The sequence below is a fragment of the Scyliorhinus canicula genome, chromosome 8, assembly GCF_902713615.1.
Source record: "Scyliorhinus canicula chromosome 8, sScyCan1.1, whole genome shotgun sequence".
NCBI lineage: Eukaryota > Metazoa > Chordata > Chondrichthyes > Carcharhiniformes > Scyliorhinidae > Scyliorhinus > Scyliorhinus canicula.
Window position 1 is genome coordinate 71,972,925 of NC_052153.1, and position 15,270 is coordinate 71,988,194.

Consider the following 15,270-nt stretch of genomic DNA (forward strand, 5'->3'; position numbering starts at 1 on the left):
GATCCATCTCCGGGCTACCAGGGAGGCAAAGGCCAAGACTTCGGCCTCTTTTGCTCCCGGCTCTTCCGACACTCCAAAGATTGCCACCTCCGGACTCAGCACCACCCGTGTTGTGAGTACCGTGGACATTGCCTTAGCGAAACTTTGCCAAAACCCTCGAAGCTTCGGGCATTCCCAAAACGTACGGACATGGTTTGCTGGGCTAGCATGAGCTGTCTTTTTTTTTAATAAACATTTTATTCTGGAATTTTTTGGTATTATAACAACAATACAATAAACAATGTACATGAAACTATAAACATAGTGCAAAACCCGTCTCCCTCCCTGACAGGTCCCACCTTTATTAACCCCCTACTCGGGCAGCGCGGTGGCCTAGTGGTTAGCACAACCGCCTCACGGCGCTGAGGTCCCAGGTTCGATCCCGGCTCTGGGTCACTGTCCGTGTGGAGTTTGCACATTCTCCCCGTGTCTGCGTGGGTTTTGCCCCCACAACCCAAAAATGTGCAGAGTAGGTGGATTGGCCACGCTAAATTGCCCCTTAATTAAAAAAAAAAAAAAAAATTAACCCCCTACTCTAAGCTAAACTAACCCCCCCCCCCCCCTTTCTGCTGACGATTAATTTTCCGTGAAGAAGTAGACGAACAGTTGCCACCTCCGGGCGAACCCTAACAGTGACCCTCTCAAGGCGAACTTGATTTTCTCCAAACCGAGAAGGCTAGCCATGTCCGATAGCCAGGTCTCTGACTTTGGAGGCTTTGAGTCCCTCCAAGCTAATAGTTTCCGTCTCCGGGCTACCAGGGAAGCAAAGGCCAGAATGTCTGCCTCTGTCTCCTCCTGGATTCCCGGGTCTTCCGACACCCAGAATATTTCCACCTCTGGACTCAGCACCACCCTTGTTTTTAACACCGTGGTCATGACATCTGCAAACCCCTGCCAAAATCCCCTAAGCTTTTGGCATGTCCAGAACATGTGGACATGGTTCGCTGGTCCTTCTGCACATTTTGCACACCTGTCTTCCACCCTAAAGAATCTGCTTATCCGGGCCACTGTCATGTGAGCCTTGTGAACGACCTTAAACTGTAGCAGACTGAGCCTGGCACATGTTGCGGACGCGTTGACTCTACTCAACGGGTCAGCCCATAGACCATCCTCTATCTCTCCTCCCAGCTCCTCCTCCCATTTGCGCTTCAGCTCCTCGGCCTGCGTCTCCTCTGACCCCATAATTTCCTTGTTAATGTCCGCGACACTCTCTTCTCCTACCCACCCTCTGGAAACTACCCTGTCCTGAATCCCCCTTAGCAGTAGGAGCGGGAAGGTTGACACCTGTTTACGTAGGAAGTCCCGCACCTGCAGATACCTGAATTTGTTTCCCCTCGCCAACCCAAACTTCTCCTCCAGCACCCTCATACTTGGAAAGCTCCCCTTGATAAACCCCCATCCTCTCAATCCCTGCTCTCCACCATATCCGGAACTTACTTTCCATACATCCATACTTTCTGGGGCAAACCGGTGATTGTTACAGATTGGGGACCAGACTGATGCTCCCACGTGTCTCCTCCATTGCCCCCAGACTCACAGGGCCACCACCATCATGGGGCTGGTGGAGTATCGTGCCGGTGGGAACGGCAAGGCGCAGTTACCTACGCTCCAAAACTAGTGCCCTTGCATGAAGCCCCCCCCCCAATCCACTTCCTGGTACTAAAATTTGGCAGCGCCGGCCTGCCCAGTCCCGACTCCGCTCAAGCATTACCTTCCTTGCTCGCGGGGTCCTGCCTGCTCAAACAAAGCCAGAGATCACTTTGTTGACCAGTTTAAAAAAGGACAGCGGAATAAAGATGGGGAGACATTGAAACACGAACAGGAATCTCGGGAGGATCGTCATGTTCACCGTCTGCACCCTCCCAGATAATGACAACGGGAGCGCATCCCATCTCCGAAAATCATCCTTCATTTGGTCTGCTAGCCGGGCCAGATTTAATTTATGCAGCCGGTCCCATTCCCGTGCCACTTGAATGCCTAGGTACCTAAAGCTTCCCCCTACTAATCTAAACGGCATCTCCCCCAATCGCCTATCCTGTCCCCTTCCCTGGACCGCAAACATCTCACTTTTCCCCAAATTTAGCTTGTACCCCGAAAACCGGCTAAATTCCCCGAGAATCCTCATGATTTCTTCCATCCCTCTAATGGGTCCAATACATCCCTGTCTCGTCCCCCTAAAATAGTCCGATGTTGTCCTATTCGTCCGTACACTTGCCACAGAAGCCTGATACAGCAACCTGACCCAGTCAATAAAGCCCCACCCAAATCCGAATTGTCCCAGTGCCTCTCGGATATAATCCCATTCTTCCCGATCAAAAGCCTTTTCTGCATCCATTGCGATCACTACATCCACTTCCCTACCTTCCGGGGGCATCATGATCACATTTAACAACCTTCTTACATTGGCCACCAACTGCCTACCCTTAACAAACCCCGTCTGGTCCTCCCCAAAAACGTCCGGAACACAATCCTCAATCCTGGAGGACAGAATTTGGTCAGCAGTTTGTCGTCCCATGTTCAACAGGGATATCGGCCTGTAGGACCCACACAGCTCCGGGTTCTTGTCCCGCTTCAGAATCAGCGAAATTGTGGCCTGTGACATCGTTGGGGCAGCACCCCTCTTTCTCTTGTCTCATTGAACATCCTCATCAACACCGGCCCCAATATCCCAGAGAACTTTTTATAAAACTCCACTGGATACCCGTCCGACCCCAGGGCTTTACACGCTTGCATGGCCTTCAGACCCTCCACTATCTCTTCCAACCCGATTGGGGCCCCGAATCCTTCTACCAGCTCCCCATCCACCGTTGGGAAATTTAGCCCCCCCCCCCCCACCAAGAAGTGCCTCATCCCCTCCAGCCCCGTAGGGGGTTCCGATCTATACAGCCTACTGTAGAAATCTCTAAACGCCTCATTCACCCCTGCTGAATCTCCAACCTGGTTCCCATCTCCGTCATTTACTTTCCCTATCTCCCTCGCTACCTCCCTCTTTCTTAGCTGCTGTGCAAGCATTCCGCTGGCCTTCTCTCCATACTCATAGATCGCCCCCCCTCGCCTTTCTCAGCTGCTCCACCGCCCTGCCTGTGGTTAACAAGTTGAACTCCGCCTGCAGTCTCCGCCGTTCCCTAAACAGCCCTGCCTCTGGGGTCTCCGGATACCTCCTATCGATCTGTAGTATCTCCTTCACCAGTCGGTCTGTCTCTACCCTGTCCACCTTCTCCATATGGGCCCGTATTGAGATCAGCTCCCCTCTGACCACCGCCTTCAGTGCTTCCCAGACCATCGCTGCTGAGATTTCCCCTGTGTCGTTGACCTGCAGGTAGTTCTGAATACATTTCCTCAGCCGCTCGCACACCCCTTCGTCAGCCAAAAGTCCCACATCTAACCTCCAGTGCGGGCGCTGGTTACTGTCTTTACAAACCTGCAGGTCAACCCAGTGCGGAGCATGGTCTGAGATTGTGATCACCGAGTACCCCATGTCCACCACCCCTGCCAGTAAGGCCCAGCTCAAAATGAAGAAATCGATCCGGGAGTACACTTTATGCACGTGTGAGTCGAAGGAGAACTCCTTTACCCTCCTGCGTCTCCTGCAACGTTACCACATCCGCCTTTAGTTCCCTAAGATGCGCGAACACACGTGCCCTCTTGACCGGCCCATTTAACCCTCAGGTGATCAGCCTAGTTGGGGGGCTCATTGCGCCCCCCCCCCCCCTTCGCCGATCAGCCATCCCCTTTTTTTGGGCCCGTCCCCAGCACCACCTCTCTGTCCTGTTGCTCGTTCTGGGTGAGTGCTTTACACTCAATTGGCTCTGTTTTATTCCTTAGCTCTAGAGTCCCCAGGCATCCTTATGATACCGCCACAAGATTCAAGTTCAAGTTCAGATCAATGACTCAATACACCAGTTAGTAAGTTCAAACAAGACACGTTTATTATTACACAGTTATTTGCTACTCATGCATATAAACTAAGACTAAACTGTTCCTACCACTACTTAGGCCAATACTTATCTGAAATAAGGGAACTGCCGGATCAGGGAACAATGGCCTCTTGCTTTGTCCTGGATCCGCAGGCTTCCAGTTGGTGTGGACTAAAGGAGTCAGGAGTGTCTAGTCTCGTAGCGTGCGTTGTATGACACTTACTTGTCGGTGTAGCAATTGGCCAGGCCTCTCCTTCTTGCGTCCAATTTCCTGGAGAGCTGCTGCAAAGGTGTTCTGCTGAGAGAGGCTGGCTAAGAGCGCCTGGCTAAGAGAGAGCTGGGGTCGAGGTCTCTGTTTTATACTGTTTTGGGTTTCGCGTCCATCTGGGCGGACCCTCTATAAACTTGCAATCGATTGGGTCTCTTCCCAATCGATTGATTTGAATTTCCCCAATAACGGGGCTGTTCCACGATCACTGGGCGGTTCTTTCCACCTTATTTGTGTCCTTTTGTTTCAGACTCCACTGGCGCCGGGATGTCTGACCTGCTATAGAATGTTTCAATCTCTTCTTATTGTTGTGTCCATTGTGCCTGGGAATCACCGGGAATCGCTCAATTAATATGCGCAGCTTGTTAGTTTCTGTGCTGTCTGGTTTCTTCACAGACAGAATCCACAGAGAGGTTCTGCAAACTGCTTGTCTCTTTGCAACTGTCCATTTTTCCCTGTAACCTTTGCGTTCTTCCATTTTGTGTGAGGAAGTGGCCAACCCAGGTGGCTACAGTCCCTTGGCCCAAGTCCCTCCCTCGTAACCAGAACATTTCCCCCCCCCCCCCCCCCCAATAACAACATTCTGTAACCCAACCCCTTTCATAAACCAAACATATGCACACCCTCCCACTGCCTTCTGTGAGCTAGCCCGCCTAGCTAGCTTGGTGGCCCCATCCCTGGCACCGGTTCTCCCCCCCCCCCCCCCCCCCCCCCCGGCTCATACAAACAAACTCCAACATCAAACAATCCCCACACAATTGCCCAACAGAAAAACACCAAAATCTAAACAAGCACACCTCCATCCACCACCAGTGCAAATGAAAACCTTAACTCACTCAGCTGTGCCACTGGTCCCAAATCAATACAGAAGGCATTACAAACAGCTTCCACAGAACAAAAAACGAGAAACGTTTTTTTAAAGAACAGAGAAACAAAAAGAAAAAAACACGAACGTTGCACCAAAGTTCAAAAGTTCTCAGTCCACCACAAGTCCTTTCCTCTTCACGAGGTCCAGCGTGTCCTCGGGCGACTCAAAATAAAAGTTCTGTTCTTGTACGTGACCCAGAAACGGGCCGGATACAACAGTCCGAACTTCACCTTTTTCTTAAAAAGGATCAACCTAATCAACCCGTTTGCGGCTTCCTCGCGAGTGCTCTGTGAGCCCTGTCCACCTCCAATGATCGGAGGAATGCCCCATCCCCCAGCAGCTTCTCAAACATATCTGCAATGTATGCCCCAGCGTCCGCTCCTTCGGACCCCTCCGGGAGCCCGATGATTCTCAAGTTCTGCTGGCGGGACCTATTCTCTAGGTCAGGGGTGGGCAAACTTTTTCGTGCAAGGGCCACATTCAGAAATTCACAATTCACAAAGGGCCGCATAGTATATTAAGTAAAATAATTACTTCACCCGGTTATGATTCTGGGCGCCTCCATATAGAACATAGAACAGTACAGCACAGAACAGGCCCTTCGGCCCTCGACGTTGTGCCGAGCAATGATCACCCTACTCAAGTCAACGTATCCACCCTATACCAGTAAGTAACCCAACAGCCCCCCCCCCCCCCCCCCCCCATTAACCTTAAAAAAAAAAAATTGGTGGGCCGCAGAAATACCTTTGGCAGGCCGAAGTTTGCCCACCCCTGCTCTAGGTCCTCCACCTTCTCCAGGAGCTTCTTCTGCTGGTCTCTCAGCATCCCCACCTCCAACTCCACCGCAGTTTGATGTTCCTGCTGCTCAACCAGTGCCTTCTCCACCTTCTGGATCGCCCGATCTTCGCCATCCAATCTAAGCTCCAGCCGCTCAATCGAATCTTTTATCGGGTCCAAGCAGTCACGTTTCTGCTTAGCAGAAACTGCTTAGTTCCTGAATAACTTGCATCAGCTGTTCCGTTGACTGCTGGGTCGACAAACTAGAGGTTCGGTCCTCCGCCATGCCATCTCCCGCTGCAGCTTCAGCCCAAGCCTTCTCTGTCTTTCTGTTTCTGCCTTTACGAGCACTTCTAGTCCTTCTCTCCATGCACCGATGTGGGAATTCAGTACACACTTGCCTCTGTCTACAGTTTTACGGTTCAAGTCCGGTAGAAAATCGGGGGAAAAGGTCCAAAAGTCCGACCCGAGTGGGAGCCATCAAATGTGCGACTTACTCCTTCATAGCCGCCACCGGAAGTCTCGGCATGAGCTTTCTTTATATAACATAAGTTGGAACTAAACTAGTTGATATCTCCACTGAGTTGACACCAGAATTTACCTGCTGTTCATCATGTGCAGTTCCCACAGAGGTTTGTGGAGGGCAATTAGCCCTTAATTTCATTCTCTAAACATAAACGAAGGGCAGTGAAAAATGTGCAGTCCGTTGTCATCATCCTGGCCAAGATCAGTTACTTGTGTACAATTTGAGAATTGAATCTGACATCTTCTTGGTCCACACTGATTTCATAGAATTTACAGTGCAGAAGAATTTACACTGCTGAATACCTCGCCACAATAACCATTTGAGCTAATCTGTCTTTGAGTCTCAATGTTATGAGAAACCTGAATCGACGTGACAAAGCAAACCATTAATCCAGAACACTTCACTTCGGTGGCATCAAACTTGCTTCCTTATGGTGACGATCTATCCAAATCAATTCTGTCTGACATCTTTGGTCATCTTGTTTGAATAAACCATTAAAACTCACAAAAGTAACTTCAGTGGTTATTGTGGACTTGTTCAACAGCGTGGACCAAGAAGATGCCAGGTTAAATCCTCTAATTGTACACAATTAACTGATTTCAGCAAAGATGACCGGAAACTACAGATTGTTTAGTGCCCTTGATTAAGAGAGTGGGAAATCCTGCTACTAATCAACCACCTTTGGGAACTGCACTTAGGTGAATATCTACTGAGGACAAGGATCAGACTCTGTTGTCATGTCCTCACAGACATATGACTACCATACCTTACTGTCACAGGCTACCTTTTCTTTGAGGATCTTACCAGATGGAAAAATAAATAAAGTTGACAGAAAAAAATTGTGCCTGATTTTGTCATCTTTGTAAGGAATGTTTGTGGTGAAACCTGCTGCATCATAAGATGACTGTGTTTGGTGGTTTACATTATTTTACAGAGATGAAGCTGCATGCTTTGCCATTCAAAAGGGTCTGCAAGCTTCACGTAGCAGCATAAAATATTTTAAACATAATGATATGGATGACCTGGAACGGCTACTGAAAGAACAGGAACTTGAGGACCAGAAAGTAAGATGCAGTTAACCTTGTTTGAATCAAATAGAGCAACAAAAGTACTTTGTTTAAAATGGTTTCCATCTTTTTGCTGTTATTTTAAAAATCCATTGCAAATTGTTTTTCAAGAATCCTCGCAAAGCACGTGTAACCCGACGTTTCCTTTTAGTGGAAGGATTGTACATGAATTCTGGATGCATATGTCCACTCCCAGAACTGGTAAGAGAAAGGGGTGGAGAAAAATAAATTACCCGTATTTCCTTAATTTGAAAGAAAATATGGCTTTTATGTGAGGGAGGAAATATAGTCACTGACAGAAATTGAAAATATTAGTATATTCTGATAAGTTTTGAATGTTCTAAAATGATCCTTTTATGCCTCTTACTATGCATACCTTTTTCTTTGTAGGTAAAACTAAAATATAAATACAAGGTGCGGATATTCTTGGAAGAAAGCTTATCCTTTGGGGTTCTGGGAGCGCATGGACGAGGTGTAACTGAGCATTTTGGGGTGAATGTAAGCTTTTCTTTCTTGCATATTTTATTCTGCAAATCTATTTGTCTACAAAACAACACTTACTGCATCAGTACAATAACACTGACTATGCTACTCGATTGCTACTATGACCATTTGTGAATTTGAATTCCGTTTTTAAAGAAAGAAAATCTGGAAATAAAGATCAGGGGTGGGATTTTGCCAGCGCCCGAGGGTTTCCCGACGGCATGGGGTTGCCCTACAATGGGAAACCCTATTGACCGGCCGGCGTAACGGAGAATCCCGCCGGAGGGTCGAGGCAGAAATGTGGGGCCGAGAATCCAGCCCCAGGTGTTAGCTAAAATGGCTGTGAAGTAGTATGGTCATCCTAAAAATCTAATTGGTTTGCTTAAAAAAAAACTACCTTCTCTGTCTTATATATTATATAATCTTACAGGAAAGAAGGGTGCCATTTGGACCAATGTCTGTTTGTGGTAACTCTTTGAAAGAGCTATCCAATCAGTCCCACTCCCCAACTCTACCCACATATCCCTGAATATCTGTGTAGGCCTTTGTCTCTGCTGCCTATTCTTCCATTCAATTAGATCTTGGATTTGTAACCAGTGAGATACAACCCTAGCTTATGTAATTTGTTCTCATAGCTTAACCTTTGGCGTGCCATTATACTAAATCGTACAACATTCTCTCCAAGGCCAAATATATCCTTCCTAAGGTGCAGCGCCCAGAATTGCTCAAAGCACTCCAGGTGTGGTTGAACCTGGGCTTTGTGTAATTGAAGCTTGTCTTTTACCCCTATAGAATAAAATATTGCGGCACAAAAGGAGACTAGTCAACCTGGGTTTACATATGTCCCGAAAATTGTTGGCTGGTGCTTCTACATGATAGAGCCGAGTTTGAATGTTTAAATCGTCGCTTGGTTGTGGTGCCTGGATGGAGTTGGGTGGGGCACTGTCTTTGTGGCACAGTTGTTTTTGACCGGCTCCCACCCTGATGGTTCGGTGTGTATCAACAAATATGGCTGCCAATGAAGATTCTGTTCTTGCTGGAAATCTCAGCTCTTTGAGGTCCAGGTCACCAAGGCCCAATTCCAAGTGTTGCGGGGTGTTTGTATGGAGGCAAATGAGGAAGCTCTTGCAATAGAGAGAACACTGCCCCCTGGTGGGAGCCCGCCTCAGCACAGTTCCTGCTGCATGGCCTGTCTTCCATCCTGAAGGAGTCGGGGAGGGGGAACAGAAGAGACGTGCTACTGAGACCAGTCCGAGGCAAGGTGGCGGAGAGGCTCCCAGCTGAGTTCAAGAATTGGGCGCCAGGACTTCCGGTTGCGGCTATGACCAGCTAAGTCGCACATTTGGCAGCTCCTGCGACAAAGGTGTTTAAGGGCCGATTGGAGGGCCCCGACGGTACTGTAAAGACGAATCCCGGTGGGGGAAGGCTCCCTGAGGAGAGTGAGACCAACTTTATGGTCGGTACTCGGAGTGGGGCGACAAAAAAAGCGGCAGCAGCTCCCCGAAAAAAGCGGGGGAAGAGGACCAAAATGGCGGCCGGTGGTGCACTAGAAGATTGGAGAAAATGGGCGGAGGAGCAGCAGGCCGCTCTCCTCCGGTGTTTTACGGAGCTGAAAGTGGAACTCTTAGAGTCTATGAACGCGACGACCACAAGGCTGATGGGGGCCCAGGCGACCCAAGAGGCGTCGATAAGAGAGCTGCAGCAGGAGATGACTGCAAGGGAGGAGGAGGCCACGGTCCTCGTGGGAAAGGTGGAGGTGCACGAGGCACTCCACCTGAAATGGCAGAGCCGCTTTGAGGAGCTGGACACTCGAATGAGGCGGAAGAACTTGAGGATCCTGGGCCTAGCAGAAGGCCTGGAGGGGCCTGATCTCCCGAAATATGTAGCGGAGATGCTGAGCTCCCTGATGGGAGAGGGGGCCGGTCCATCGCCCCTGGAGCTGGAAGAAGCATATCGGGTCATGGCTAGGCGGCCTAGGGCGAACGAGCCCCCGAGGGCGGTGCTGGTGCGATTCCAGCGTTTCTGTGATCGGGAGAAAGTGCTGAGGTGGGCCAAGAGGGAGAAAAGCAGCAAATGGGAGAATTCGACGGTGCGGATATATCAGGACTGGAGTGCGGAGGTGGCAAAGCGGCGGGCCCGGTTTAACCGGACGAAGGCGGTGCTGCACGCAAAGAGGATCAAGTTCGGAATGCTGCAGCCAGCGCGCTTGTGGGTCACCTACAAGGACCAGCACCATTACTTTGAGACCCCAGAGGAGGCATGGACTTTTGTTCGGGAGGAAAAGCTGGACCTGAACTAGAACTTGGGAACGCCGGCGGTCGAGGCCGCCCGAGTACCCTTGACTGATCAAGTGGCCCATGTCTTTCTTAGGCCAGGTCGGAACTTGGTTAAAGTTGATGGATCGTTTGGTTTCTTTGAAACTTGTGTTATGGGGGGTTTCTTTGTTCCTTTTTGTGTGTCTCTTCCCGTTGCCAACTTCCCTTAATTATTGTTGTTGTAGGGGGGGCTTTTTTACTGTTTTTTGATCTGTTCTTTAAGGGTTATGGTTACTGTTCTGTTCGATGGAGGGTGATGGTTAAATACGTTATTATTGGGTAGTTATTTAGTTATGCAGGCATAGTTATGTATTTATGTATTTATTTGAGATTTGTTATTTATATTGTTATATTGTTAAGTTGGGGAGGCGGGACGGGGGGGGTGCAAGTTGGTTATGCGTGTTTTCTTTTTCTCTTTTTTCTTCCTCTCGTTTTAAGGGGGCTTTTTTATGGGCTTGGATGGGGACGGGGGTGGAATTGAAGATGGCGGGGTAGGGTGTGGCCGGGCGAAAGCGCGGGCTTTCCCCTGTTTCCCGCGCGCGGGACGGAGGAAGGGGGAGGAGAGAAGAGTGGGGTGTGGCCAGCAATGGCGGCTTTTCCCGCCCTGAAGCGGGGTCAGAGAGGGATGGCAAGGGGGGGGGGGGGGGGGGGGAGGCCCCTCCCCCCCCCACATCAGGAGGAGTCGGAGTGTGGCAGGGGCAGCCGGGTCAGCGAAAACCAGCTGACTCTCGGGAGTACGATGGTGGATACACCGCGGCTAGGAGGGGTCCTAGCCAGGGGGGGGGGGGGGGGGGGGGGGGGGGGGGGGGGGGGGGGGGGGGGGGGGGGTTAGGGGGGGATACCGGGTTGCTGCTGGAAAGGCCGAGGACGGGAAGGGAAGAACGGGAGGAGAGAGGGGGGGGGGGCCATCGCCATGGGGAACGGGTCAGAAGGGGAGGGTCGACCCGGGGCGAACAGGGGACAGGACATGGCTAATAGACAGGGGAAAGGGACGGGTCGCTCCGCGACCCGGTTGATTACTTGGAACGTGAGGGGGCTGAATGGGCCGGTCAAGAGATCAAGGGTTTTTTCACACCTAAAGGGACTGCAGGCGGATGTGGCAATGTTGCAGGAGACTCACTTGAGAGTAGTAGACCAGGTACGCCTGAGAAGGGGGTGGGTGGGACAGGTGTTCCACTCAGGCTTGGACGCAAAGAACCGGGGGGTGGCGATTTTGGTGGGAAAGAGGGTGTCGTTCATGGCGGCGCAGGTGGTAGCAGATAAGGAGGGTAGGTACGTGATGGTGAAGGGTAGGCTGCAGGGAGAGAATGTGGTGCTGGTGAATGTGTATGCCCCGAATTGGGATGACGCGGGTTTTATGAGGCGCCTGTTGGGCCTCATTCCGGGTCTGGAGGCAGGGGGCCTGATCATGGGGGGGGACTTCAATACAGTGCTCGACCCTGGGCTGGACAGATCGAGTTCCAGGACGAATAGGAGGCCGGCAGCGGCAGAGGTGCTAAGGGGGTTCATGGAGCAGATGGGGGGGGTAGACCCTTGGAGATTTGGCAGGCCAAGGGCGAGGGAGTATTCTTTTTTCTCCCACGTCCACAGGGTGTACTCCAGAATAGACTTTTTTGTACTGAGCAGGGGGCTGATTTCGAGAGTGCAGGACACGGAGTACTCGGCCATTGCGATTTCGGACCATGCACCACACTGGGTAGAGGTAGAACTGGGGGAAGCACGGGACCAGCGCCCGTTGTGGCGCCTGGATGTGGGGCTGCTGGCGGACGATGAGGTGTGCGGAAGGGTCCGGAAGGGCATTGAGAGATATCTGGGCACGAACGACACGGGCGAGGTGAAGGTGGGGGTAGTCTGGGAGGCCCTGAAAGCAGTGATCAGAGGAGAGCTGATCTCCATAAGGGCACACAGAGAAAGGAAGGAGAGGCAGGAGAGGGAGAGACTGGTGGGGGAACTTATAGAAGTGGACAGGAGATATGCGGAGACACCAGAGGAGGGGCTGTTGAGGGAGCGGCGCAGTTTACAGGCCCAGTTTGACCTACTGACCACTAGGAAGGCGGAGACGCAATGGAGAAGGGCACAGGGCGCGGTCTATGAGTACGGGGAAAAGGCGAGCAGGATGCTAGCACACCAGCTGCGCAAGCGAGATGCAGCCAGAGAGATTGGGGGAGTGAGAGAGAAGGGAGGGAACGTAGTGCAGAAGGGGCAAGAGGTGAACGGGGTCTTCAGGGATTTCTACAGGGAATTGTACCGGTCTGAGCCGCCCAGGAGGAGGGGGGGAATGGAGAACTTCCTCGATAGATTGAGGTTCCCAAAGGTCCAGGAGGAACGGGTGGAGGGGCTGGGGGCGCCGATAGAGCTGCAGGAGCTAGTTAAAGGGATAGGCCAGATGCAGGCGGGGAAGGCGCCGGGGCCGGATGGGTTCCCGGTGGAATTTTATAAGAAGTATGTGGACTTGGTGGGTCCAGTGCTGGTGCGAGCCTTCAATGAGGCGCGAGAGGGGGGGGTTCTGCCCCCGACAATGTCACAGGCCCTGATCTCCTTGATCCTGAAGCGGGACAAAGACCCTGTACAGTGCGGGTCCTACAGGCCTATCTCCCTCTTGAATGTAGATGCCAAACTGTTGGCAAAGGTCCTGGCAACCAGAATAGAGGATTGTGTGCCAGGGGTAATCCATGAGGACCAGACGGGGTTCGTAAAGGGACGACAACTTAACACAAATGTCCGGAGACTGTTGAATGTGATTATGATGCCAGCAGTGGAGGGGGAGGCTGAGATAGTGGTAGCACTGGATGCGGAGAAGGCATTCGATAGGGTGGAGTGGGAATACCTGTGGGAGACGCTGGAACGGTTTGGGTTTGGGGAGGGATTTATCAAGTGGGTGAAGCTGCTGTATTCGGCCCCGATGGCGAGTGTGGTTACAAACGGGAGGAGGTCAGAGTATTTTGGGCTCCATCGAGGTACCAGGCAGGGATGCCCCCTATCCCCCTTACTATTTGCATTAGCGATCGAACCGTTGGCGATGGCACTGAGGGGTTCAGGGGGGTGGAGAGGACTGACAAGGGGAGGGGAGGAACATCGGGTATCACTCTATGCGGATGATCTGTTGTTATATGTGGCGGACCCGGAAGGGGGAATGCCGGAGGTAATGGAAATACTAGCGGAGTTTGGGGACTTTTCGGGATATAAATTAAATGTGGGTAAAAGTGAGGTCTTTGTGATACACCCGGGAGATCAGGGGGAGGGAATTGGGCGGCTCCCCTTTAAGAGAGCAGTAAAGAGCTTCAGGTACTTGGGGGTGCAGGTGGCAAGGAACTGGGGGACCCTCCACAAGCTGAACTTTTCAAGGCTGGTGGAGCAGATGGAGGAGGAGTTCAAGAGGTGGGACATGGTACCGCTGTCGCTAGCAGGGAGGGTGCAGTCAGTCAAAATGACGGTCCTCCCGAGGTTCTTGTTTCTGTTCCAGTGCTTGCCCATCTTTCTCCCCAGGGCCTTCTTCAAGAAGGTAACTAGCAGCATTATGGGCTATGTGTGGGCACATGGCACCCCTAGAGTGAGAAGGATTTTCTTGGAACGGAGTAGGGACAGTGGAGGATTAGCGCTACCCAATCTTTCCGGATACTACTGGGCGGCGAACGCATCGATGGTGCGCAAGTGGGTGATGGAGGGGGAGGGGGCAGCTTGGAAACGTATGGAGAGGGCGTCCTGCGGCAATACAAGCCTGGGGGCGCTAGTAACGGCACCATGGCCGCTCCCCCCCACAAGGTATACCACGAGTCCGGTAGTGGTGGCCACCCTTAAAATCTGGGGGCAGTGGAGGCGACACAGGGGGGAAGTGGGGGGTCTGATGGCGGCGCCACTGAGAGGGAACCACAGATTTGTCCCGGGGAACACTGGCGGGGGATTCCAGAGCTGGCACAGGGCGGGCATCAGGCAACTGAGGGACATGTTCATAGAGGGGAGGTTTGCGAGCCTGGGAGAGCTGGAGGAGAAATTTGAGCTCCCCCCGGGGAACACGTTTAGATACCTGCAGGTGAAGGCATTTGCCAGACGACAGGTGGAAGGATTTCCCTTGCTTCCCGATAGAGGGGTGAGTGATAGGGTGCTGTCAGGGGTCTGGGTCGGAGAAGGGAAGGTCTCGGACATCTACAAAATAATGCAGGAGGTGGAGGAGGTATCGATAGAGGAGCTGAAAGACAAGTGGGAAGCGGAGCTGGGAGAGCAGATAGAAGATGGGACATGGGCGGATGCCTTTAGAGAGGGTCAATTCGTCGTCGTCGTGCGCAAGGTTGGGCCTCATCCAATTTAAGGTGCTGCACAGAGCCCATATGACGGGGACTAGGATGAGTCGGTTCTTCGGGGGTGAGGACAGGTGTGTTAGGTGTTCGGGAAGCCCTGCAAACCATGTACATATGTTCTGGATGTGCCCGGCACTGGAAGAGTTCTGGGAGGGGGTGGCGGGGACGGTATCGAGAGTGGTGGGAACCAGGGTCAAACCAGGGTGGGGGCTAGCGATTTTTGGGGTTGGGGTGGAGCCAGGAGTACAGGAGGCAGGGGAGGCCGGAATATTGGCCTTTGCGTCCTTGGTAGCTCGGAGAAGGATCTTGATTCAGTGGAGGGACACAAGGCCACCAAGTGTTAACACCTGGTTAAACGACATGGCAAGCTTCATCCAATTGGAAAGAATCAAATTCGCCCTAAGAGGGTCGGTACAGGGGTTCTTCCGGCGGTGGCAGCCCTTCCTTGACTTTCTGGATCAGAGATAGGAACTGGAGGCCGAAACAGCAGCAACCCGGGGAGAAAGGGGGGGGAGAAGGGAGGGGGGGGGATAGCAACGAAGGGAGCACGTCAGCGGGGGGTCGCGGGCAATGACTGCCCGAGGCCATCGGCAGAAAGGGAGAAAACGGTTTGGTTGCTAGACTGGTAGCGCGGGGGGGGGGGGGGGGGGGGGGGGGGTGGGGGGGTGCGCGCGGGGGAGGGCGTGGGGAGGATTTTCCAGGGGGGATTTGTTGT

General features: G+C 52.2%; 1 protein-coding gene across 2 annotated transcripts in view; it reads left to right on the forward strand.

Moving 5' to 3' along the window:
• The window catches only part of sptlc1 (serine palmitoyltransferase, long chain base subunit 1), an 81,758-nt gene that overhangs the window by 35,520 nt on the left and 30,968 nt on the right, over positions 1 to 15,270 (forward strand). For both annotated transcript variants that reach the window (XM_038804724.1, XM_038804725.1), the window contains exons 7-9: positions 7,330 to 7,459; positions 7,574 to 7,663; positions 7,853 to 7,960. In XM_038804724.1, the coding sequence (XP_038660652.1) occupies positions 7,330 to 7,459; positions 7,574 to 7,663; positions 7,853 to 7,960 (328 nt within the window). The remainder of the gene's footprint in view (positions 1 to 7,329; positions 7,460 to 7,573; positions 7,664 to 7,852; positions 7,961 to 15,270) is intronic.